This window comes from Cupressus sempervirens, chromosome 3 (assembly GCF_028749045.1).
Source record: "Cupressus sempervirens isolate cs-2001-9-10 chromosome 3, ASM2874904v1, whole genome shotgun sequence".
Lineage (NCBI taxonomy): Eukaryota > Viridiplantae > Streptophyta > Pinopsida > Cupressales > Cupressaceae > Cupressus > Cupressus sempervirens.
The window spans coordinates 322,847,346-322,874,081 of record NC_143120.1 but is presented as its reverse complement, the minus strand read 5'-3'; the positions used below and the strand labels follow the sequence as shown (position 1 = coordinate 322,874,081).

General features: G+C 36.6%; 1 protein-coding gene across 1 annotated transcript in view; it reads right to left on the bottom strand.

The window, feature by feature from the left end:
* Window positions 1–26,736, bottom strand: part of LOC149566297 (DNAJ heat shock N-terminal domain-containing protein) — an 83,441-nt gene that overhangs the window by 19,821 nt on the left and 36,884 nt on the right. The window contains exon 7 of the mRNA XM_089819707.1: window positions 813–851. Coding sequence (XP_089675833.1) covers window positions 813–851 — 39 coding nt within the window. The remainder of the gene's footprint in view (window positions 1–812; window positions 852–26,736) is intronic.

Here is a 26,736-nt window from a genome sequence, read left to right as displayed (position 1 = left end):
CAATCACTTGTGATAAGTTACTTATGTGGTAAATATATAGGTCTAAATAATAATCCAACAAACTTGGTCTTAATAATAATCTAGGAATCAACTATACTTTGTAAACCTTACTAATGAAAATCAATATGTCATGAAGAGGTACTATGGCCAAATTTGTGTGGTACCTTACATTAATGATCATGGCTCTAAACTTCTACAAAAAATCCATGTTTGATAACTTTTCAGTTCAATTCGACATACATAATCAACACAAATACTTCATAGTTCTAAGCTATTGTACAAATGATAATCTTGAATCCTATATCTATCAATATACACTAAAAGAGAGATCTCCATATCTACCAAATGAAAGAAAGTCATACTATATCCTATTAGATTACTTATAAAATGTCATAAGTATCCACGAACTCAATTGATCTCTAAAATATTAGACTAATTATAATGAGCATTTCTTGGAGGTACACAATGAATATTTTTGCATATTGGAATAGATAACAATGGGTCCCTTGAAAACTTCACCAACAAATGCACACTAATATCCAATACTAGAATTCTCATTTAAGAGACTTAAGGCTTAAAAAGTCCATAATAATAAGAATTAGATTTATGGAAAAAAACTTGCTTCGATTTATAGAGTTGGTTTTCTTCTTGATAAAGGCATCTAGATATAAATGGTGCGCATTTTTTACTCTTGACAATGGTCAAACTTGGTTGCGTTAAGGTGAAAATGAAAATATATTGGCGTACATTCAACAAATTACTTCTATTAAATTTTTAATGAATAAACTACAAAGACAAGTTTTGGTGCATACCAGAACTCTTGCTTGACGCTTTTCCCATCTAGAAGATGCCTGTTTAGAAAAAAACAAAAATCTTGAGTAAAACTGCAAAACAAAAGAAATCAACACACATTTTGAACACAATTTTAGTATTCAACACAAAGAACCAATCAATATCCTATGCTAGTAGAAATTTCCACTACATCAATCTGAAGTAAAGACAAGATTTTTAGTAGCTTTTCATCTTTTAATTTTTGGTGAGGCGAGTAGGTCACTTACTAGTAAGGGTAATAGGATTCATGATATTCATGAGAACCCAAAATAAATATGGTTTGGGCGCAACGAAAAAAAATTATAATAAATAAAACCAAAAAAATAACTATACATTCTAACAATTGATTATTGAGAATATTAACTGAGTTATGGCATATGATATTCAGATATCGTTACATCCCAATTTTTGACCTAATTTGAAATATAGCCATTGAGGTTCGCATGAAGTCAGTTGGTAGTTTAATTTGTTATAATCTGGCAAAAAGGTAAGATAGTTAATCGTTATGATTTCAGGTGAAGATAACATGTTAGATGATCGTTAATCACTAATTCATGGAATTAAGATGAAGGTTAACCATTATGAATATTTATGATTAAACAATTTATAATTAAATTACAAGAGAATTTCCTTGCAAAAAATAAGTCGAAGGGGGTGGAAGCACTGTCAGAAAAGAATTAGACAAGAGCATCACCATCACTGAGCAAATGGGTTGAGGACTTGGCGACTTGAAACAGGATACATCTATGGAACCGCATGAGCTATTTAAATAATTAATTTAATTAAAATAATTGAGTTAAAATATAAAACATATCTCAAAGGATTTTAATTTATCTTTCATCATATTATTTTAATAATAATTTATATACATGCATTTAATATATAAATGATTTGCGCTATTATAATTTAATAATTTAATAAAGTAATGTCTTCATGTACATATAAGATTATAATAATGTTCGAATTAAAATAATTGTATTATTATAATTTTTGAATTTTAATCTTCCAATTCTATTCTCTTCTTTTATTATTCTTCCTTTTAATGGATTAATATTTAGCATGTTTAATCGAATTTTGTTTTTCAATTCTTATAGACTTCTTGGGAATTCGAATGGCTTCTTGTAACTGATGGTAACCGATAAGCCAAGTTATTCTTTTATAGTAGAGTCTTATGATTGTATCGGCTATCCATCTTTTCCCTCTTTGTTTTCCATGATTCTTGGCTCCCATTAAAAGAAGAAATCTGCGTTTACCTTTAGATTTTATTTCTTTCATTCCATTTACCATACTGTCCTCACGCCCTCATAACCGCGGCTCTAAGCAAGAATCAGGACCTTTCTCCCTGCCGTGGAAGAGTTCAGGAACAGACAAGGAATCACATAAGGCCTTTTTTCTAATTTGTTTTTAATATACTTTCACTTGCTATGTCTGTAAGAACCATCGAACCATGTATGTTCTCTATTATTACTACTATGCCAGCTATGAGCCTTGATTGTCCAATGAAATCGACTGAGCTTTGAACCAATTTATATTTTATTTTCCATACCAGTCGTGTATCTGTTTGTATAATAATATTCAAATACTGAAACCAATATAATTACAGACTGAATCGTGTGGACAGTAATAGATTTCTAGTTCTTTGGAAACTATCTTTATATCATAGATGTTCTTTATTCATAAGAGTGAATCAATCATGTATATAAGATATGGAATTGCAATGATAACTGTGAAAAACTAATTCAGCTTAGAATGTAATACATTCATTTATACCATACAAAGATGAAAATAGTATCATGAATCCAGCACCAAGGGAATTCACCAACAATGATGCCAATATAGGTGAAGATGTGTAAGCAATAGAGTGGATATAAACTCGTGAGCACCTAGGAATCACCGACATGGTAGCCTGAAATGGTGAGGAGATGTAGAGAGTCTACACAAACAATTCATGTGATTCTTGCTAAGTCCAATTTGATAACTGTTAATCTTTCTTTACTCTCTTTTTCTCATTATACCAGAAGTTAGTGCTCTGTTTTATACGTTTACCTTAATGATAGTTCATGACAGTACAATGCTAATTTTATTGTCCATGTCTTTTACATATGAGTGCATTATATTTTGATATTTTCATGTTATGTAGGGTTGTTTAAACAATTTCCAACACCAGGTAAAGCATTGTAATTCTTGATTGTTTTCACTAAATATAATCTCTATTTTTCAATCAGTACATAATGATAGGTTAGAGAATGAATCAATTATGTTCCAACTCTTTTCTTTTTTGATTGGATATCCATCCTTAGCCGGCTAGGCATAATAGTTGAGAACTATATATATTCTAGTTGGTTCCCTGAAGTACATAAGAGATCAATCTTCGAGTATCCTTGAGAATGCATTGTTTATGAATTCAAATAGTAATGTTTAAAAACCTGATTGTTTAAGTGAATCAACATCAATGCACATGCTATTACAAATTTCCGAACAAATTTAGAATACTATTAACACCAAGGAATTCACCGGCAGAGAAGCCATGAAATGGGGAAGAGGTGCAGTTAATCTGCAAGAATGCGGAAGAGAAATCAATTATGATTAAATTAATTAAACATTCAATTTTGAAATCTTTAAATACCTAGGACTCATCCAGCTGTGCAACCAAGGAGATGGGTGATGAGGTGAGAGAAAGGAATCATCAATAATATGAATTAGTATCAGATATGACATAACAACGTTTATCAGTTTTAATATGACTAAATTAATAGCTCATGCATATTCCTGTTATTGTGATCTCCTGCTACCAAGTCGTATAATGTGTTACATACCAGAATGCCCAGTGGATGGCAAGATGATCCCTGTTGATTCCGCGTAGGGAGGGCCTTTCTCGTTAGAGATCGTGTGGGGATATGTTGTGGTTCGAGGTTAGGTGGTTAAGCCCTTGGCAATGTTTCAACTCTCCCCAAAGATATCAGTTGTGCGTTAGACAGTGATAAACTATGCATTTAATTGTTTATCGGAAACAAGTATTATCACTTTTAATTAGGAGGTAAGATTAAATTGAGTTATTTCATTGTTACCATTATTTTACACCTAGATGCAAGAAATAGATTTATGGATTGTTTTTCATTTATATGAATAACAAATATAAGTATATTTTCTAATCTTGAGTTATTGTCACAGTTAAGTAATCAGAAGGGAAGGAATTTGAAGCCCTAATTGATTAAGTGATAGCGGGAACCCTAAATGATACAGTAGTATCAGAAGTCCTAATTGAATCAGTGGTATCAGAAGCCATAATTGAAACTGTGGTAGCGGAAGCTCTAGTTGAATCAATGGTATCAGAAGCCCTAATTGAATCCGTGGTAGCGGAAGCTCTATTTAAATCAGTGGCATCAAAAGCCCTAACTGAATCCATGATAGTGGAAGCCTTATTTGAATCAGTGGTATCAGAAGCCCTAATTGAATCCATGGTAAACGATGCCCTAATTATTATACTGGTATGTGATGCCCTAATTTTAAATATAGTGGCATTTAATTGTAAACATCATTTGATTTTGAAATAGCGATTTTTAGATGATGGTCGTAATGTGAAATTGTTATAGTGTATTTGTGGACTAACCCGGGTGGTTGCAGAAGCATCCCTAGTTTGATTTCGATCTCCGTTTTCCGAGGTATGTGGTTTTCAATAGTTCATTTGATAGTATTTCAAGTGTTTAAGTTAAGAAATTTTGTCTAACTGATTTTAACAGTAAATCTTATTCACATGAACATGAATGATATAACTGTCTTCTTATGAAACGAAGTAATAACTGTATTCTTTGAGTATGTTAGATGTTAATTTAGACCGGGGAAAACCGGATGTTACAGATATGCTTACAATATTTTCAAGATAATTGTCAAACTCAACAACTAAGTGAAGAAATCATGATATTGCTCTTTGTTATGATTCGCTGAATTGGTAGTTGGCTCATTTGAACTAGATGTTGTAGGACAATTGATTTTAGCTACTTACATTGTTTCAAGTTCTTCTTTAATTTTTTATCTTTGTTATCTTCTTTTTGCTTCTATTTAATTACAAAAATGTTTCAACTTTTCAATTTTATGAATACATTTTTGTTTCTTACAAACCACATGAAGGAGCCATAGAAGCTTTGATTCTGAGAATGGATTTTAATATGTTATTTGTGGTTCAGAATAGTCTCAGAGATATTGTGGATAATCACAAGCAGATTTGGATCAATCTCTTTTATGATAACTAGAGTTTGAGGCTCTAGAACCAAAGAGATGGCTTTCACTATACAAAGAGATGGAAGTGAGGGCTAATGGAGAAGTTTGCAAGAGTAGAAATGAGAAATTGAAGAGGTACGAGATTTGTTGCAAGGAGCAATAAATAGAAAAAGAAAGATAAATCCAGTGTAGAATAAGTGAAGGAAAATTGTTGTTTTCAAATGGGAGAGGTAAATTAACTGTGTAAGGAGTTTTAAGGCTGCACTGTTGCAGGGAATGCAATATGTGTCTAGTAAGATTGAAGCTCTTTAAAAATGATGGGGGTAGCCACTTGTATGAAATAGATACTGGAAAGATTAGTTTCCCATAGCGAGAAGGCTTTGGGAAGAGACAAGTATAATTAGGAATTCATCTCAATTTGAGGGAAATGTTATTCCCCACCAACCAAGATAAGATACTTAAAGATGCTGGTGGTATTTTATTCTTTTCATAGAAGCCTTCAAAATATATGATTCTTTTTCTTTATAAGCTTTAATTCACTGACTTTCTTGCCTTTCTATTTATATTTGCTTCTTCCCAGATGTTGATTCACAAGTGCATGCTTGCACCCAATATCTCCGGGGATTATGAATGAACTCATCTCAATTTGAGGGACACTATGCCCAACCGAGAGAAGATACTTAAGGATGCCAGTGGTATTTTATCCCTTTCATATCATCCTTCGAAACATTTGGTTCTTTTTCTCCTATAAGGTTTGGGTTCAGCAACTATCTTGGCTTTCTATTTACACTTACTTCTTCCCATATGTTGATTTACAAAATAACAAGTGCATGCTTATGCCTAATATCCACAAGGATAATGGAAGAATTCATCTTAATTTGAGGGACAAGTTACTGCCCACCAATCAAGAGAAGATACTTAAGGATACTAGTCGACATTTCGTTCTTTTTCTTCTGTAAGCTTTGATTTCTGTGACTATTTTTTTTCTAAATCATTTTGCCAATTCCGATGACAACACTTGAGTGGTATTCTAAACAAATAATAAAAAAATGAAAACTTCTATTTTATTCATAATATTATGGACAATCTCGTAAGTGAGATGCATGCCTACGAATCAATCGAATTTGGACAAACTCATGGAGTTGTATGCCCGAGTTGTAATGTCCCCATTTTTAGCAATTTCCTGCAGTTGGCTTGGTCAGTTCACCGTCATCACCCTCGTGAGCTAACAGTGGGATTTGAAGGTCTCGATTGTAGGGTTATAGGCTTTTTAGCAGCCTATGGTGTGTTTTGGCTCCATTTGAGGGACTTCCTATTTATAGTAAGTCAAGTTGTTGGTTCTAATGAGCTCAATTGAATTAGAAGAGTTGAGTGATGCTCTCATTTTTTATTTTGAGCTTCTGGTTTGGGCTCCAAGAATCTTGGAAGGAGCATCTATTTATAGTAAGTCACCCTGTCAGGCTCATTCATCATCTTTCATCATCAACATCACTTTGGTGTTGTCAAATTTCGATTCTGATGCTTCTTCAGTTGTTTTCGCGAGACGGGTGAATTATTATTATTCATCTAAATATGCTAAGGTTGCTATTTTTGTTGGTCACCTAAGTATCATAGCTCATTGGAATAGGGATGAAAATTTTTAAATCATGGGAACAAGAAATAGTGGCCTTGTGTGTCAAAATATTATGTTATAGTGGAAAAGGTCATTTTTTGAGCCAAAAGCAATTACTAAATTATATTTTAATATTGTATGGAGGAAGCTTCTTAAGTGAAGTTCATTTGGGAAACTTGTGTCATTTTGAAAATTATAAATATAAGGCCATTTGTTGGGAAAGGCATTCGATTATCTTATTTGTTTTTGTTGTCTTGGTGACATTCTTGAGGAGCTTCTACGTTTGTGCCCTTGCTGAAGTATAAGGGTTTGAATTTTTGAATTGTGTATTTAATCCATAGTTGAGGTATTGTGAATTATATTCTGAGATTTATTGTTCTCTTCCATTACCGTTTCTTCTATGGCTAGGAAGACTACTGCCTGTTGAGGTTATTCAATTCTACATTTATAAATTGGGGAGTTGTGGGAATTTGTGGTGTATTTATTTGTCACAAAGGGGTTCGAAATCTGCTAATAGATATCTGTGTTTCAGTGTTGTGGCAATGCCATTTCTTCTACATCTGTTGGGCGTTTGGCATTGTTTATCAGCGTTGGAAATTGTTGTTCAAAGTTGACACAATCTTTGTGCAACTCCTTGGATGGATGGGTCTGTTCTTTTTTATACCAATTTGTGGTAGCAATTGAGGAGTAATTGAGACTGTGGCGTCACATTTTAAACCCCTGCGTGCAAGATTAAGGACCTGCAGTTCATCTATTTGGGCCAATGATTTGAACCTAAGGCTGCCTACAATTATCTGAGACCTGTGTTTGGGCTGAAAGAGGCCTGCAAACTCTTAAAGGAAGCCTGCATTTAATTTACATGGCCTGCGATTCATCTTGGAGATCAGCGTTTGAAGTCCAAGTTGGTTTGTTAGTGATTGTAGTAACCCCTTCTATACAAAATTTTATATTAAAATATAATAATCACTATCCCTATTGGAAATAATCATGTAATTGATTAGAGTATATAATGACTAATTGACAATAAAATATCAATTAAATAGTTAAATAAATAATATTAATAAATATTAAATGATTAAATAAATAAATCAATCTAACTACTAAACGACTAACTAAGTAGGACCTTCTAAACATACTCCTAAAAGTAAGTATCCCATCGAATGGCTCACGGCCCCCATGTTGCAGTGCATCTATACCACGTCACAAAAGGTCAAAGGGGGATATACAGAAGAGAACAGGTGGAAAGTCAACACTTCCAAGTCACCATTGTAAGGAATACCATTTACCAAGGAAGCAAATTGAAGATCGACTACTACGAAGTAGACAAGGAGCGAAGAAGTCATCAAGCTCGTGGGCAAAGTCAATGATCACGGTTGACAAGACGTGTGAGTGAGATTGAAATGGTGGGCCATACTTCCCATCTATAAAATCAAGAAAACATTGGATAAAAGAAAAAGGAGCACGAACGAATCAGATAATCGTACATATTGCCATCGGCAAGCAAGCCAAGTAATTAAAGGATTAAGAATACATGGAGACTTCCAAATATAAGAGATAGAAACTTGGGAGCACTAACCCAAACCAATAGGTATAGAGGTATGTGTCACTCGTAAGAATTATTTAGTAGATAATTATTCACTTACATGTTTAACATGTTGCATTATAATTGAAAGAATATTTGAAATATATGCCTCTATATGTATAATTTTATATATATATTCAATAATACATGTATTTCCTAATATAAATAAATTATATTTATTAATGGTTGAAATATTATAGGACGATAAGATAAGATAATGAAATTAATGTCCAAAAAAAGACCAAAAAGAGGTCTATGGGACTGAAAGATTACAACAGTGAGGCTGATACAGTAAGAGCACACAAAGGTGTCTGAAAATAAGCAAATACAACCAAAGAAATAGCAACAAAGAATAGAGACAAAGAAAGCACTAGGAGGCTTTCTTGGGCGAAAAGAAATCAGTCACGGAATGATACACATGCCAATGTGTAGAGGTACTGCACTGTCTCCGGCCAGTCACAGAGAAGTGTCTCTAGTGCAAATAACCAAAACGGGATCTGATGCATCTGGAAAGCCCGTTAGGTCAAATAGAGCTAGAGCACCTTTTCACACCACACAAAGGGGATAATGGTGTTAAAAAGGTAGTAATGAGCTGAGTAGACGAGTGTCGATGTGGAAGCAGTGTCTGGATCATGCTATCACGGAGCGTGGTGGCCTCACAAAGATACAATGCAAGCCATCTCTAATCATAATAGTTGAAGAAGTCATTGAGAGAGAAGCACTCCTGGAATAGACAAAAGAATCTCCCTCTGATCTCATAATAAATAGGGCATTGAAAAAAAAAATGAGCCTCATTCTCTACCTCCCCTAAAGTACAGAGCATACAGATCCGCTCCCCACTGTCAATATGATGATCATTTTGAGCCCAAAGACGGTGAGAACCAACTCTAAAAGAACCTAAAGAGATCTGTAGGGCATGAGACCAATGTCATGAGAGATAGCTAGGACGGGCAATAATCCCATTAGAAATCTCCAAAAAGTACGTCGCATAAAAGGACATCTATGGGCATAACCCGTCAGGAGGGTTAACCTAGGTAGTAGTAATATAACGTCTATCAATATCAAGACGAACATGCTCATTTAACTCCTGCCGAGAAGGGAGAAGATGAGCCGGGGCATCCAATGAAAATTGAAAAGGGGGGAGACGATCAATGTCAATCCCAATCGAACTCAGCAAAGAAGAAACTAATCTTAATGTCAATAGTCTCAGTATGAGAGATTGGAAATCTCCATCTAACTGACACAACCATATGATCTTTATAATGTCAGTATGTGAGATTAATAAGATCTCCATCTGACCGACATGCCTGAGAATAAGGAATCTCTATAATATTAGTATGTGAGACTAATACTCTCTATTTGATTGGTATGCATAAGATTGTCATCATCTCTATAATGTTAGTATGTGAGGTGGGTATAACCTCTATCTCACCGACATGCTTGAGATTGATGTGCCAGAATATTCTAATTATGTCAACATATGCATGTGATTGGCCTTGGATAGAGGATGTCCTGTCCAAGAAGAATCTTAAGGGGTGCACTCTCGGGAAGACGACGAGGTAGCTATGAGCTAGGAAGCCTGATCTAGAGATGTCCTTAAGATTGGGGTTTAATTAGAGGGTAGAATAATATAGCTAGTTTTGTTATTGTTGCGATTCTAACCATTATTTTGCAGGTATTACTTGTCCCAAACTAACCCTAATAGTGGGGACATTACAGTGATCCCTAGGGCTATGATCAACTTGGCAAAATTAATAAAGCCAAGTAAATTCATGACGGAGCAAAAATATTGGTTCTTTAATGTATTTATTTAATACAATTTTTTAATTGCATAATTGAATTTGCACAATTGGGCCTTTAGAATCAATTATCCAGTGTTTTCTTTTTGCATTAAAGATTTATGTATTATTATTCTTTCAAAAAATCGTATATTCACAAACCAAGAAATAACACAAAACAATTGCCAAGTGTTTGAGGAAATACCAATTTGTGGAATAGTAAGGAAATTGATATTCATCGGAGTAATAACTAGGTAGGGTTATTACAATGGTATCAGAGCAGTTTCCTGCCATCTTATGGGGTAGGAAAGTTATTCTATTTTCAGATTTGCTGTTGCATTTAGAATGATCAGCACTCTAGCATTTTCTAGCGATGGAAAGACATAGGAAGACTAGAAGTTCTAGAAGTCGGTGGAGTAATGAGGAAGTTAGCACGAAAATGAATGCTTTGTGGGAGACTTTGGAGAAACTTAAGCTTCATCCACAGAGGTTCACGGAGAGCTTGTCTGATCCAGAGATAGTTGAGAGGGTAGCGAGGCATATGGTTTCCGCCTTTAGAAGGCCGACATTGAGGTTGTAGAGAAGGAACCTTGAGTTTTCCCTAATAGGTGTCCATGATGCATATGTATCTGTTTTTAGTACGACACCTGCTAGTCTTGTCCGCAATGTTGATGATGGCCTTGTCAATGTGTTAGTGCCCTGGGTGGACAACATCACTGAGCTTCAACACCTCCCAGAGTAGTCACTACGGTTAGTTTAGAGGAAGTTGATATTGTAGTTGTCATTGACTATTCAAACTATCCCAAGAAGGGAGTTGTTATTGGAGACTTATATGTCAACTATCGTAGTGTTGTAGGAGGCAGTAGATGTTGGTTCATGCTCTAGTATTATTGATTTGCATCATGACGTTGAGTTATGTGTGCAAAGCCTAGCATCAGCAGTTGAGGCTTTATTGGGAGATGTGGATGCAGATAGTATGGACATATCTGATGATCCATTTAATGATGCTATGAGCTGCACTGGGTATGAAATCCCTTGTCAGATATTGGATGATGACTCCGAGGAGGTTTTGGATGAGTCCCAAGATCTATCTTTACAGGATCTTACAATTGAGGTGGAAGCTCAAACATGCGGAGAGATTGATATTGCGAGGGCTTCTGTTTCTTCGAATAGGAGTTGGTTGAGCTACATAGTAGTTGTATCTCAAATGCAAAGTTGTGCAAGGACAATAGCACATGTTCAAGCAATCTTGTGGTGGGTTGTTCTGATCTAGTTTCCTATCATAGTGCCAGGTGTCAGCCGATTGGATGGTTCCGGCAGTGTTTCTGTAGTCGACGGAATGATGGTCGTCGATGTTTTGTATTCTGTAGCCAACGGGGTGATGTCCGGCGGTGTTTTGTATTCTGTAGCCGATGGGGTAATGTCCGGCGGTGTTTCTGTATTCTGTAGCCGACGTCGTCAGTAAATAGTTTGTAGCGAATAGAATATTTGTGGCCGACGGACTCCTTCGGGAAGGTTCGGCGGTAGTATTTATATCCCGTCTGGGATCATTGTAAAGCATCAATCATCTACTATTGCGAATATTATGAAGCCTAATGTATGTTCTAGCATATGCAAATATAATTCTGCTGTTCATGTTCTGTTGTCTGGATGCGTTGATTTCTTTACCACTACGGTAAACATTTGGCGCCGTTGCCTTATGAATCTGGAAGGTGGGAGGAATGAAGATTAATGCCAAATCAGCTTAACAAGGATCGAAATAAGGCGAAGGGAAAAGATGGAATCAGTACTACACAAGAGAATTTTAAAAATAAAATAAAATAAAAAATTATTAACCAACAAAAAATAAAAAAATAAAAAAAAATTAAAAAAAGGGGGCCACGGGCGGGCAGCTCTCCGCAGGAAAATCCCGCGGGCAATTCTCCGCCGAAGGGACCCGCGGGCATATGTCCGCAGGTAACTCCCCGCGGGAGATAGCCCGCGGGCATATCTCCGCGGAGGTTGTCCCGCAGTCACCTCTCGGCTGTCTGTCTGGTCCGCGGAACCAACCCGCGGGGTTGTTTTCAAACCGCTCAACTTGCAATTTCCCTCCGCTCTCACCCACCGTTTGGTGCATTTAGCAATTTATGATGAACTATCGGCCACGACAAAGGATCATCAGCAACAGGAGGGTCATCATGTTATGCAATTGATATGGGACTTTTTACTCGAGCTTCCTCCTCAGATCGAAACCTGCATTTTTGTCTTTCCGTCTAAACCCTTGGCGAAGATCTGATGCATGACTATAGCAGCCGCAACAACACCTTTGCCTATGTCGAATTTTCCACTCTGTGAACCCATTTCATCGTCGAAGTCAAGCTTTGTGTTGATGAATACGCTCTCTACACAAACATAATGGGATGCTTCACGTTCTCTCAAGCACATACGTCTCTCCATGAGGACCGACCTAGGAATGGCATGTTGGAAATTAGAAGGCGAAAAGAATGAGAAGAACCTGCGGTCACTGAACTGGGGGTTTCTTTAAAAAAAATAATAATAAAAAAAATATAAAAAAAACGACGACAGATTCAAGTTGTTTGGAATGAGTTATAGATGATGCCAAAGGAAAGGGGACGCATCCGTGGTTGCCAGAAAGAGTGCAGAATCGGCAGAAAATGATAGAAATGGTGTGTTCCGTGCATTTCTGTGTGGGTTGCGAAGTGCTAATTTGGTCTTGGCGGCGAAGGGCGTTGCCCCTCGACCCCACCCTGTACTGCGAGCACCCGGGGCGCTGCCCCAGGACCCCGCGAGGGCGCTACCCCTCGACCCCGCCAAGGGCGTTGCCCCATGGACCCCCAGTCGTTGCGGATATCAGTCGTGCAAGTCTGACCAGTTAAGAAGAGTTGAAGTGGCTGCAGGCATGGACTTTCTGTGTACCAGAGGCACTGGGAGTAGGTGTTGGCCGAGAGGCTGTCTTGGTGGATGCGTAGAGAGCTTGGGAGGAGCTAATCATCCAGTTGGAGGCAGTGCAGCGACACTTAGCTTAGTGGACCCAGTGTTGGAAGCAGAGAAAGCAGCACAGGTGGCTATCAAGGTCAGCTTCAGGAGACAGTATTGTATTAGCAGAGGCTATAGGCACGGGACGAAGTGAAGCAATGTGACAAAAGTAGATTTTTCTTGTTGTAGTCACTCTGATGATATATTTTGTTTGTTAATTTGTCTCAGATATTTTGTAATTGTCGTCCGGAGATGACTTTTCTTTTTGGGGGGGATGGTGTCAGTCGACTGGATGGTTTCGGCGGTGTTTCTGTAGTCGACGGAATGATGGTCATCGGTGTTTTGTATTCTGTAGCCGACGGGGTGATGTCCAACGGTGTTTTGTATTTTGTAGCCGACAGGGTGATGTCCGGCGGTGTTTCTGTATTATGTAGCCGACGTCGTCGGTAAATAGTTTGTAGCGGATAGAATATTTGTGGCCGACGGACTCCTTCGGGAAAGTTCGGCGGTAGTATTTATATCCCGTTTGGGATCATTGTAAAGCATCAATCATCTACTATTGCGAATATTATGAAGCCTAATGTATGTTCTAGCATATGCGAATATAATTCTGCTGTTCATGTTCTGTTGTCTGGATGCGTTGATTTCTTTACCACTACAGTAAACACCAATAAGATAGGAAGCTTGCAAAGGAGTCAAGGGTTATAGAGGCATTATGAAACTTGTCAGTTGAAGGTGAGTAATAGTGACATTTCTTCAGCTCTTCAGCATTATGATGTTCTCTGTCAAATGTTAGCCACATATGGTTTAGGTGCTCCTATATCAGATGAGCACGATGATAGTAGCCTTTCCCTAGCAGAGGTTCATGCACTTCGAGACGCTGTCAAGATCTTGAAGCATAATTACTTTCTATAAGTTGCTGATAGGGATTACTTTCTAGAGTGGGGTAGCACCTGTTATGAGATGTTGTTAGGGAAAGAAGAGGTGGAGCTCACCTAGGAGCTTGAGGTGACTGTGGACCCTCTTTAGTATACTCAATTGGCTCTTCAGGAGTCACAGTCACAGTCACAGTTGGATGAAGCTACCATGGAGTTAGAGCGAGTACAATCGACACCAACCCGAGTCCCTATTACATTACATATTGTGGTTAGTGGTGAGTTTACTTCCACAATTGGGGATGAGGGATGTAATGATGTGGTAGACACACCCGTCCAAGATATGGGTGTAGTAGCGAATGAGGTAAGTGTATCAGTAGAGTCAAGCTCTCGTGTTGATTTGCTTCCTGCTACTAGAAGCAAATCTATTTCTTTATCTGATATAGTTGATAACATTGGATAGTTGTCAGTGCCACATTTTCAGAGGGATCAATTGTGGGTCGCAGGGGAGAAGGTTGATGCTTCCACATAATTTCTACTTCATAGAGTACTTCATGGAACACCTATTGGAGAGTTGAGATGTGTCAGAGGATTCATACACAGTGTCTGAGGGTACTCTCATCTGAGGCTCTCGTGCTATTCAAAGGTTGGTGAGAAACATTATAGAGACTCTATCTACTATGCTTCCCCACAGGGATTTCGTGGTTGGATTTGCTGAGAGGATTGACCAGGATCCCACCCGACCAGTAGTTTAGAGTTAGAGATTGGAGTCGTCTCCTAATTCCCAATTCGATACTAATGAGCTCTTAATAGATATTGGGAATTTTTATCAACATTACACTATGAGGTGTGCTCATCACTTTTCTTTTGACCCACAGGTAGAGGATTTGGTTTCACGTCATTGTGGGTTGGCTCCAGTTTCGTACCATTCATTATGGGATGGGTTAGCACCATCTTTTGTAGATGGGATTGACAGCTACAAGTTAGACCCCTTGCAATATCTACACACCCATGTTAGTTTGGAAGAGGTAGGAATTGGTGGTAGTGTTTCAAGTACCTCTACTTGTTACCATCTACATGGTGCAATTGGGTGTGAGTGTCAGTTTGATGGGGACTTAGGTGTAGATAGAATTGGTATTTCAATTGAGTTGTGTTTCGATGAGTTGTTGCCTTCATCAGTGCCTAGGGTCAGTTTTTAGATGATTATGGCGTTGATGTCTATTATTCGGGTGTTGGTGCTATAGGAGTTGATTGTACACAACAAGGATAATACGCAGTTCTACCTTTGGGATGCAGGTGGACTATGATGTTCATTTTGCTCCAAGACTGCTTGGAGACAAGCAATCTTAGGGAGGGAGGACTTTAATGTCCCTATTTTTAGCAGTTTCCTGTAGTAGGCTTGGTCAATTCACCATCGTGACCCTCGTGAGCTGTCAGTGGGATTTGAGGGTCTCAGTTGTGGGGTTATAGGCTTTTCAACAACCTATGGTGTGTTTTGGCCCAAGTTGTAATGTCCCCATTTTTAGCAGTTTCCTGCAGTTGGCTTGGTTAGTTTACCATCGTCACCCTCATGAGCTCACAATGAGATTTGAGTGTCTCAGTTGTGGGGTTATAGGCTTTTCAGCAGCCTATGGTGTGTTTTGGCTCCATTTGAAGGACTTACTATTTATAGTAAGTCAAGTTGTTGGTTCCGATGAGCTTAGTTGAGTTAGAAGAGTTGATTGATACTCTCAATTTCTAGTTCGGGCTTCTAGATTGGGCTCCAAGAAACTTTTGAAGGAGCATCTATTTATAGTAAGTCACCATATCAGGTTCATTCATCGTCTTTCATTATCAAGATCACTTTGGTGTTGTCAAATTTTGATTCTGATGCTTCTTCAATTGTTTTTGCAAGACAAGTGAATTGTTATTATTATTTATCTAATTATGCTAAGGTTGTTGTTTTTGTTAGTGTTGTTTGTTGGTCACCTTAGTATCATAGCTCCTTGGAACCGGGATGAAAAGCTTTATATTAGGGGAACAAGAAACAATGGCCATGTGTGACAAAATATTATGTTATGATGGAAAGGGTCATTTTTGGAGCCAAAAGCAATTAGTAAATTATATTATAATGACACTTTATTATATTTAAATGTTGTGTGGAGGAAGCTCCTTAAGTGAAGTTCATTTGGGAAACTTGTGTCATTTTGAAGTTTATAAATATAAGGCCATTTGTTGGGAAACGTATCCGATTATCTTATTTGTTTTTGTTGTCTTGGTGACATTACTAAGGAGTTCTTGAGTTTGTGCCCTTGCTGAAGTATAAGGGTTTGAATTTCCAAGTTGTGCATTTAATCCATAGCTGAGGTACGGTGGATTATATTCTAAGATTTATTGTTGTCTTCCATTAATATTTCTTGTGTGGCTAGGAAGACTATTGCCTATTGAGGTTATTCAATTCTACATTTATAATTTGGGGAGTTGTGGAAATTTGTGGCGGATTTATTTATCACAAAGGGTTTCGAAATCTGCATATAGATATTTGTGTTTCAGCATTGTGGCAAAGAATGCATATTCCTAAAAATCCTTAAAAGGGAAATTGCAGAATAAGAAATCTTTTGCCTAGGAAAAGCATATGATGTCATATAGAAAGAGGAAGCGCAAGTAAATAATAGAAAGTGATGAAAATGTAGTATGAACAATACAAGCAAACCAAAGTAGCCAAAAAGGAGCAAGTGAAGTCGTTGAGTGTTATATCATGATAAAAATGTATAGGTAATTTAGATGTTTACAATTTAAACTAAGTTATCATATTTGGACCTTGGAGGCCACATTCGGGTTCGGGTCCGGTCTAGTCCAAATTCATGGCCAGATTCATCCCAATCCGAGCAAGATTTGTGTTTTCCCCTATGGATCCAAATGGATCTGACCACATATCCATCCAGATCCATAAGGTAAAGCACGAACCCTAGCTAGGTCAGGATGAATCTTGCGAGGATTTGGACAAATCCTCAAGGATCCAGTGTGGATCCGAAGGGATCCAAGGCTAAAGGGTGTTTAGAATGGGTCCAACTTCATTAAAAATGATTTTTTAATATTTTTTCCCTCCTAACCCTAAAACAACCCTTTTATTCAACCTCCAAATACATTTCAACTCACATTTTCTCTCTATTATGCATATTTCTCTTATTTGTTTGTATATATAGCATATATATATATATATATATATATATATATATATATATATATATATATATATATATATATATATATATATATATATGTTGTCTTATATTTTTGTCACCACAAAATGTAGCTAATAGTACGAAACTTTTCAACTTAGTTTCGCATTTCTCTGAGTTTAGTTCATTATTTAATTGGTTAGTATTGATCAGCCAATCGACCCTGTTGTACTGTATTTTGTCACCACAAAATGTAGGTAACAGTACAAAACTTTTTCAAACTAGTTTCTCATCTCTCTAAGTTGAATTTGTTATTCAATTGCTTAATCTTGATCGATCAATCAACTCCAATTCACATAGCAAGCTCTTTTACAGAAGACTTTCGTCAAGTCTTTGTTTTTGTCAAGCCTATGCTTGATTTTTTAGGCCTTCGTCATCCTTTTCTTTGTTTTTGAGTGTGTGTTTCTTGGTTTTTAGTCCTTTGGTTTTGCTCAAGTCATTGTTTTCTGTTTTCCCTTCCATTTGATCTAACCTAGGGCTTAATCGGAGTTGTCAGTCAAAAGATATGACCAACTTAGTGCCCAAAAAGTGGACCTTTTTGATGCAACTACACGAATTAAAAGTATCATGTTATATTTCTAATTTGACATTCACTTTTTAAAAAATATAACCTAAATGCCCTTTATGTTATGTTTTTAAGTTACTTTATCATTTAAATTTTCACTTAACTATAGTGCACCTTATGTTATATTTTTAAGTTGAGTTTACTTTTTGATTGTTCACTTAAGTGACTATTAACTATACAGTTTAGTTTAATTTTTGATATTTAAATCAAATGCTATAGTAAATATTAGTTATTAGATGATATTTACACATTATATTGTTAATATGATAATGTAAATATAATTTATGTCCCACTTAAGTAATATTTTATCAAAATTTAATTGACATGTGCTTAAATGAATAACTTAAATGTGTAGGTAAATCTAAAAGTAGACCTTTTTGATGCAATTGTGTGTAGAACTCAAAACTACAAATCACTTAAAAGTGGACCTTTTGATGTTATTGCATGTAAACTCACTTAAAATGTGCAATTACATCAAAAAATTGAGCTACATGTGTTATATGCATATGGACCAAGTTGCATATACATGTAACTTAAATATGCATATGCACCAAAAAGGTGTGATTTGCTTCATAATAACATTTATAATATATGCATACACCTCCAAAAGGTGTGTTTTGCATTGAAACACATGTATTTGCCCTTCCAAAACCCGTTTTTGGAAAAACTTCATGCATTTGGCTCTCAAGAACACGTTTTTGGTGTTTTTGCTTGATTTCTTCCATGGATTTTCTTCAAATCTTCTCCCACAGGGTAGTTTTTGCAAATCTAAGTGTTTAAAAGCTTTACACGTTAAGATTTCATGCATAAAACATCATTTTTGACTCCATTCAAGGGCACGTTTTAGTGAAAAATGCCTAAAATTTGTCATTTTTCCTCACAATTTTGTTTGGAAAAGAGGTGCTTTAGCATATTCATTCATTTGCATTACACCAAGGGTCGAGCTTTTGCATTTGGAAGTGAAAAACATAAATGTAATGCACTTAGAGATTCACGTTTTTTTCCAAAAACATCCCACAAGCTTGCATTGAACAAAAACGTTGAAGTTGGAAGCATCCTTAGGCCACGTTTTTGGCATTGTGCATCAAAAATGCCTCATTTGTTACCTCTTGCGGATTCCTCTTGCAAAGTTTGAAAAGATCTAAGTTTGTTGGAGAATTTTTCAATATTGGAGCTTTCCCCTCCTTCATTTTGGCACATAATCATAATGTAAGTGGACATTTTCCTTCTTGCTAATAAATTTGTGCTTATCTTGCTCATTTTATGCACATTTTAGCTTGGTGATTTACACTTGTTGATTTTGTTGCCATGGGAAGTGTATTTTTTCTTTAAAAATGATGAAATGGTTCATTTTCATGTTTTTGGTTTTTTTCCCAAACTCCAAATTTGAAATTTCATATTGAAGTATTTTACTTGTTGACATGTTTGAGTTATTTGCCAAAGGTACATTCTTCTTTTGAAGTTTGTTTTTGTGTTTTGAGTGCTTGCTTTCCAATTTTTCTCCATTTTGGAGAGGTTGCAAGTTCTTTCCCAAGAACTTGGTCATGTTTCATTTCACTCCATCTTCCACTTCATACAAGAGCATCATTTAATTCAATTTCCATTTTTCCATGTTACAACACTTCGCATCTCATTCGTCAAATGCAATTACATGTATTTCATCTCATTCATCATCCGCATGTGCATGTAATTTCATTTTCCATTTCCATTTTCACCCATCTCACTTTTGACATCCACTTGCACGACACGATTACATGAAAAGCCTTACATGTAATTGCATCTCTAAAACCCGTTTTTGACTTAAAGTCGCTTTTTGAAAAGTCAAAAATGTCATATGCATGTTTTCTCATGTACTTTGACTTCACCTTTCCACAAAGATGACTATAAAGTTTCATTTTCATCTTTCCATATGCACTTATGCCTCCATGAGCAAATACATGTTTTTCAACTTCCCATGTCATTACATACTTCACATCTCATCCGTTATCCGCACTTACATGTAAGCTCATCCTCCATCCGCATTCGCATGTCATCTCACTTTCCATTCCTCATTACATATTGCACTTACATGTAATCCATTTTCCATGCAATAACATCTTGAAAACCTAAGTCACTTTTTGAAAATCAGCAATCTTCATTTGCACGCATTCCCATGTGTTCCACCTTCACACATATCTGTCTCCTTCCATTTTCCACCTTCATAATATTTCACTTCATCCTCCATTTCCATTCACTGCATATGTATGATGTCTCTTTTTGAGATCGTTTCATCGAGTCAACAAAGTATCTAATCCATACTCAAACCTTTCTTGCTGATCAAGAATCAACCTTTTATGACGATTTCCTTTGATGATGTGTTTATGTTTTAGGATTTTTGTGTTGTAGCACAAACACAAGAGATGCCCTCACCATCTAAATCTAAGGGAAAAATGAAATATCAGTTTGATAAAGAGTTGGCTCATGTGACTCCATCTTAAGTCATATCAATTTGTTCTCGGATGCACGAAGCGTTTCAGCCCAAAGTCAAAGATGATTAAGGATGTTGATGGCAGAGTCATTATTAGTCTTGATCCAAAAGTTATCAAGCAAATTTTTTCAATGGCACATAATGTAGAATGCATAGATCTGACCAAAGAATCATCTTTGGAGATATGGAATGACAATAAGGGAGATTATCATAAATATGTGAATCAATATTGGTTAGATACCAAGAGGAACAACTTCTCGAGATGGCCAAACACCATTCATAGGTCTAATATCAAGCAAGAGTTCAAAGATCTTATCATTCTTCTCAGCAAGGTTAGTGGTCTTAAAGATTCCACTGATTTTGAACCATGGATGTACAAATTCATCTTCAAAATCATGGAGAACAAAGAACATATCTTTTGGGGAGAACTAATTAGCACTACACTCCGTCAACAGTTGCTCAATGTAGGGACTTTAGTGCCTTTTTACATAAATTCCTACCTTGTGTACATTGTTTCTGCCATGGGATCTTTCTCTGGACTCTCAACCAAAGGAGATCGCCTTCAAATTCCGGTTTGGGATTACTGTGTGTAGTATGCTATGCTCGTTTTGATCATAAATGGAGAACTTAGACTAATGGGAATTTCGTCAAACAGTTGTTATGAAATCAAATCTTTAAGCAAAAATCATTATAGACATGCCACTGTACTGATCACTACAGAAAGGACAAGCAATAGTTTTATTTAACTATGAAAATCATGTTCTTCCAATCAAATTCTTAGATGGTGATTCAATAACACAACATTACAATAATGGAATATAGTCTTGTTAACAAACCAACAGCTATGCACACTGAACTAATGACAGATTTCTCCAACGTCAACTAGAAAGAACATATCATGATTGAAGTGCAAATTGGAGAGTTACCATGTAGTCCCACGGTTAATGTGAAAGGCTCTATGGTATCCGACTGTGACAAGAATGTCCTCCAACGTTCACATCCAAATTTCTGGTGTTATATAATGTTCCTCACGTGTGTGTGTGATTCTGGCTATGACCATATTCTCTTCTCGCTTCCCACTTCACTGCTTCAAACATATGTGGGTGTGAGACCCTGAGGACTAGGTGAGAGGGAGACCCTATGATGTCGTGTTGCTGCTCTGTAATAATGCCAGTGCTATTCATGTCTTATCAAACACTCCGGTCTCTGTATGTTATGCCTGGGAGTGATTTCGACTTGCCAATGTTTAATGTTTCTGCAGACTTTCCAACCCCCGTGTGCTATATCTGCTATTAGCTCCACCTGTTATTGTTGATTGATGAACTGCTTGTGGAACCTACCAAGGAAGGAGCATATACATGGTCCAGTCACTAACATCTTCCATGTTTCCTTTACTGTAGCTTGCTGCTTAAAACAATGTTATCCAAACTAGCTGAGAGTGTAATGTACTTATGTAGGAGTCTTCTGCTACTGTCGTGGATGGTTGATCTTACCCCTTACCATCCCAACTCCAAGTGCCAACAATATTTTGTGTGTTAACAAGCTCTATCGACTTCCATTCCTAATCAGTCATGTTTCTATAATCTCTTGAGGTTCGAAGTGTTAAACCAGTCCTTAGTTCTGAAACACAATGTGTAAACCAGGTTTGCATCCAACCTCACCTTTTTCCTTAAGGGGTTTCGTCCTTAGGAAATATCCAGTCACATTTAAGCCACTATTTCGAATCTTTATAATATCATATATTCGTTGTCAATCCCAATGCAAAAGCTTCATTATATCACCACGAAGTGTGGGGAGATACAAACATCTTAGCAATGTGGGATAAAACACTATTTCGTCTTTTAGTCACTTAGTCATTTTGTCATAAACTGACTTTAAATAATAAAGTCTTTTATATTTCAACTCAATAAAATAAAGTGACTTAAACCTTAGGATTTCCCAATTAAAATAACCTCAACTAAAACCTAAAATCCTATGAATAGTTGGCATCCTAAATCACATGTCGTTAGCCTATCCGGATGGGAAGATAGACCAACTAGGCACCATTAAGGCTAGCGCAAAGAAGGGAACATTACAGTCCTCCCTTCCGGAGATTGCTTGCCCTCAAGCAATCTCAATGCCGGTTACTGTAAGATTGACTCACTCTCCCAAGTAGCATCCTCATAAGGTAAATCCTTTCAGTGAATCAGATATTCCTTGATGGACCTATTCCGTAGTTTCCTCTTTCTGACCTCTAACACCTCTACTGGAACTAATACAAGCTTCCCTTCCTCATCGAGAGGGGGCAACGCTATGGAAGGTATTGTATGCTAGCCAATGGCTTTCTTGAGACATGAAATGTGGAACATGTTATGAATTCTATTGTCATCAAGTAAATCCAGCTCATAGGCAACCTCACCAACCTTCCTAGTAATGCGGTATGGACCAAAAAATCTAGGCTGAAGTTTTTGAGACCCACTCTACTTCAAGGAATTTTGTATGTATAGTTGGAGGCAAAGATAAACCACATCACCCAACTCAAAACTCTGCTCAGTCCACCAACGATCAGCATACATCTTTTTCTGATTCTGGGCCTGTAGAATGTTCTCCCAAAGAGATCTGAGGATATCTTGTTGATTTTGTACCCAATCCCCTGCTAGTGGTACTTTGTTGTCCTGCAAAGCCAGGTCTACAAATGACAAAGACTTGCTGCCATAGAGAGCACGAAATGGAGACATTTGAATGGACATGTGGTAGGAGTTGTAACAATACTCTCTGAGATACAACCACTTAACCTAGGCTCTCTACAGTCCTGCTACATAGCTCCGGAGATAACCTTCCACCCATTTGTTAACTATCTCAATCTATTCATCCGTTTGAGGGTGATAACTCGTGCAGGAGTCAATTCTGTATCAGTCAATCTGAACAGTTCCTACCAAAAAGTACCAAGGAACTTGCTATCCCTATCGCTCACAATGGTGCGAGGAAGACCATGTAGGTGAAAAACCTCTTGAAAGAATAACTCAACTACCTAATAGGCTAACCAATCAGCTGCTATGGTGAAGAAGTGAGCGAACTTCATTAACCCATCCACCAACACAAAAATGGAATCCCCGCCCTGTACCCTAGGCAACCCTGTAATAAAATCCATGGAAATAATTATGAACTCCATTACATGTGTTTTTAAATCATGCATTTGCATCCAAAAGGTGTGATTTGAATAAGGAGTCTTTTTGGTTTTTTTTAAATATGCAATCTCCTCCCAAAGGTGTGCTTTGCCTTGAAATACATGCATATGCCCCACAAAACCTGAAATTGAAGATTCAAGGGCAAAAAGCTTGATGTTTTCTTTCTCCAAGAACACATTTTTCATCAAAAATGCTTAGATCTGCCATACAATGGCTTGAAATCCATCACAAGAGGGGCGTTTTTAAGTTTTAATGCAAATACATGCACTTGGGAGTTGTGATTTTGCATATCCAATTTTTGCATTTTTGAGCCACGTTTTTTATGAAAAATGCCCAGATTTGGGGCAGTTTTGATCACTTTTTGGTGCCTTGAAATCCATCACAAGAGGGGCGTTTTTAAGTTTTAATGCAAATACATGCACTTGGGAGTCATGATTTTGCATATCCAATTTTTGCTATTTTGAGCCACGTTTTTATGAAAAAATGCCCAGATTTGGGGCAGTTTTGATCACTTTTTGGCTCAAATATAAGTCATTTTGAGTTTTCGATACATATATATGCTATTGAGGAACATGTTTTTGCCTTTAGAGGTAAAAAAAGCTTCATTTCATGCCTTCTATGAATCACGTTTTTGCTAAAAATGCCATCAAAATTGAGTTTTTTAATCTAGTTTTGTGTTTTGAAGTAACGTTTATGCATTTGGTCCATGTATATGCATTTGGGGAAGATGTTTTTGCATTCACAACTCAAAAACGATCAATTTACATGCATCTTTTGGTCACGTTTTTGCAAAAACAACCTAGATTTTTGCATGAAATAGCACGTTTTTGTTTAAAAGACTCAAAAAATGGCCTTTCCAGCCTGTACATTTGGATTAGTAGAGGTTGTTTTTGAAGTTTAATGCACACTATTGCATTTGGAGACCTCGTTTTTGGCATTCTTATGTCAAATTCGACCCTTCATTGCTCATTATTATTTATTGAATGCAAGTGTGGAGGAAGTCAAATTATTGTTTGAGAATCCAGATTTGGAGGAGAATTAGTCTTCAAAATTTATGATTCTTGTTATTTTGGCTCTTTGATTTCCATGTAAGTGAACATTTTCAAACTTGCTCATCAATTCATGTATATCTTGCTATTTCCATGCATATTTTAGCTTGAAGTTGCACACTTGTACATATATATGCCATGAATAGTGCATTTTTCCTTTACATATGATGAAAATTCTCATTTTCATACTTTTGGATTTTTCCCAAACTCCAAATTCGAATTTGCACATGAAAGCAACTTGCTTCTTGACATGTTTGAGTCTAAGACCAAAGACGTGTTTGTTTTGTACTTGCTTTTGTTGTTTGTTTGCTTGTTTTCTCCTTTTTTTTCATTTAGAAGAAATTGCAAGTTCTTTCCCAAGAATTTGAGCACGTTTGACTTCACTCCACCTTCCACCTTTTCGTGCAAGTGCATCATTTCATTCCATATTCATCATTCCATGGCAAGGCACATTGCATCCATTCCTTTCATATGCAATTACATTTCAAGAGCAATTACATGTAATTCTACTTTCCATGTTATGACACACTACGTCTCATTCTCCACATGCGATTACATGTAATCTCACCCTCATCCACGTTTACATGCAATCTCATCCTTTGTTCCCCATTTACACACATTTCCATCTTCCGAACCTAAATGCACATTCCTTTTACATGTAATTTACTTTACGTGTAATGACATCTGGAGAACCCGTTTTTGATTAAAGGTCACACTTTTAAAGTCAAAAGTTATCATTTGCACGCATTCATATGCATCGTAACTTGCATTCTTGTAATAAACCCTATGGACTCTCAAACAATTTGTGCTAAAGAATTGATTTCTTTCTTTCTTGTCCAAGGTTTTGCAATTTTGATTAAAGAATATAGAAAAAAATTAGAAGATTTTGCAATAATAATTTCAACTCAAATATTTAGATATTACATAGGGAATATACAACTGAAAAGTTCCAGATTTCAATATCAACTTAGATATTCAATATTTTCACAAAATACCAACAACCCAGTTGATAAAATATCCCTTATTATCTAAATCAACAATACCTAGAAAAATTAAAAGTTACAATCTATGAATTTACAGGTAAGACATGCCTTGAAACCCTCTAAAATGAAGAGTAGCAGCAACAAAGAATTCTTCAACAAACAAATGCAACTGTAGATTTGGAAAATGTTGCTCCCAAAGTGCAAACAGAAAATAATACCCAGCAACAGATATAAATTGGCGCTCAACCAACTCCAAATTAACCAGCACACAATTTGATATAACAATTCCAATGAATTCCTTCACAAATTCTGGAACAACCTCCAGCAACAAGAACAATTAAACTTCTCCTTAGCAACAGTTAACACAGTAGGAGAAATGACAGATTGTATACCTCATCACAATTTGCCAAGCAATCTTAGAATTGAATCTACAATACTTCAGCTATAGATCCCAAACCCTTATACTTCAGCAAAGGCACAAAAATCAGAACTTCAGAAGTGTCACAAAGACAACAAAGATAAGATAATCAAATAATTTGATTTTTTCTCATCAAATGTCCTCATATTTATAATCTCCAAACAACACTAGTTTCCCAAGATAACTCCACTTAAGAAGCTTCCTCTACACAACATTAAAATATAATAAAGTGTCATTAATATAATTTATTAATTGCTTTTGGCTCCAAAAATGACCTTTTCCAGCATAACTCAATATTTTGACACACAAGGCCACTATTTCTTGTTCCCACAATTTAAAACTTTTCGTCTCAGTTCCAACGAGCTATGATACTGAGGTGACCAACCAACAACACCAACGAAAATAGCAACCTCAGCGTATTTAGATGAATAATAATAATAATTCACCCATCTTGCGAAAACAACTAAAGAAGCATCAAAATCGAAATGAGACAACATCAAAGTGATCCTGATGATGAAAGAATATGAATAAACCTGACAGGGTGACTCACTATAAATAGACACTCCCTCCAAGATTCTTGGAGCCCAAACTGAAAGCCCGAAATAAAAACTGAGAGCATCACCCAACTCCTCTAACTCAATTGAGCTCATTGGAACCAACAGATTGACTTACTATAATTAGTAAGTCCCTCAAACGGAGCCAAAACACACCATAGACTGCAGGGAAGCCTATAACCACATAATTAAGACCCTCAAATCCCACTGTCAACTCATGAGGGTCACGATGGTGAACTGATCTGATCAACTGCAGGAACCTGCTAAAAATGGGGGCATTGCAATTCTTGACCATACCCACGAAAGCCCATCATTTCCTACATGCAATCCATCTTCCTAAGTCCCATTTTAGCCCTCTGCATGTACATTCCATATCACATCCAATTCGTTGCATATGGTCCATAAGTATCTAATAAATATTCCGAATATACTATTCCTCA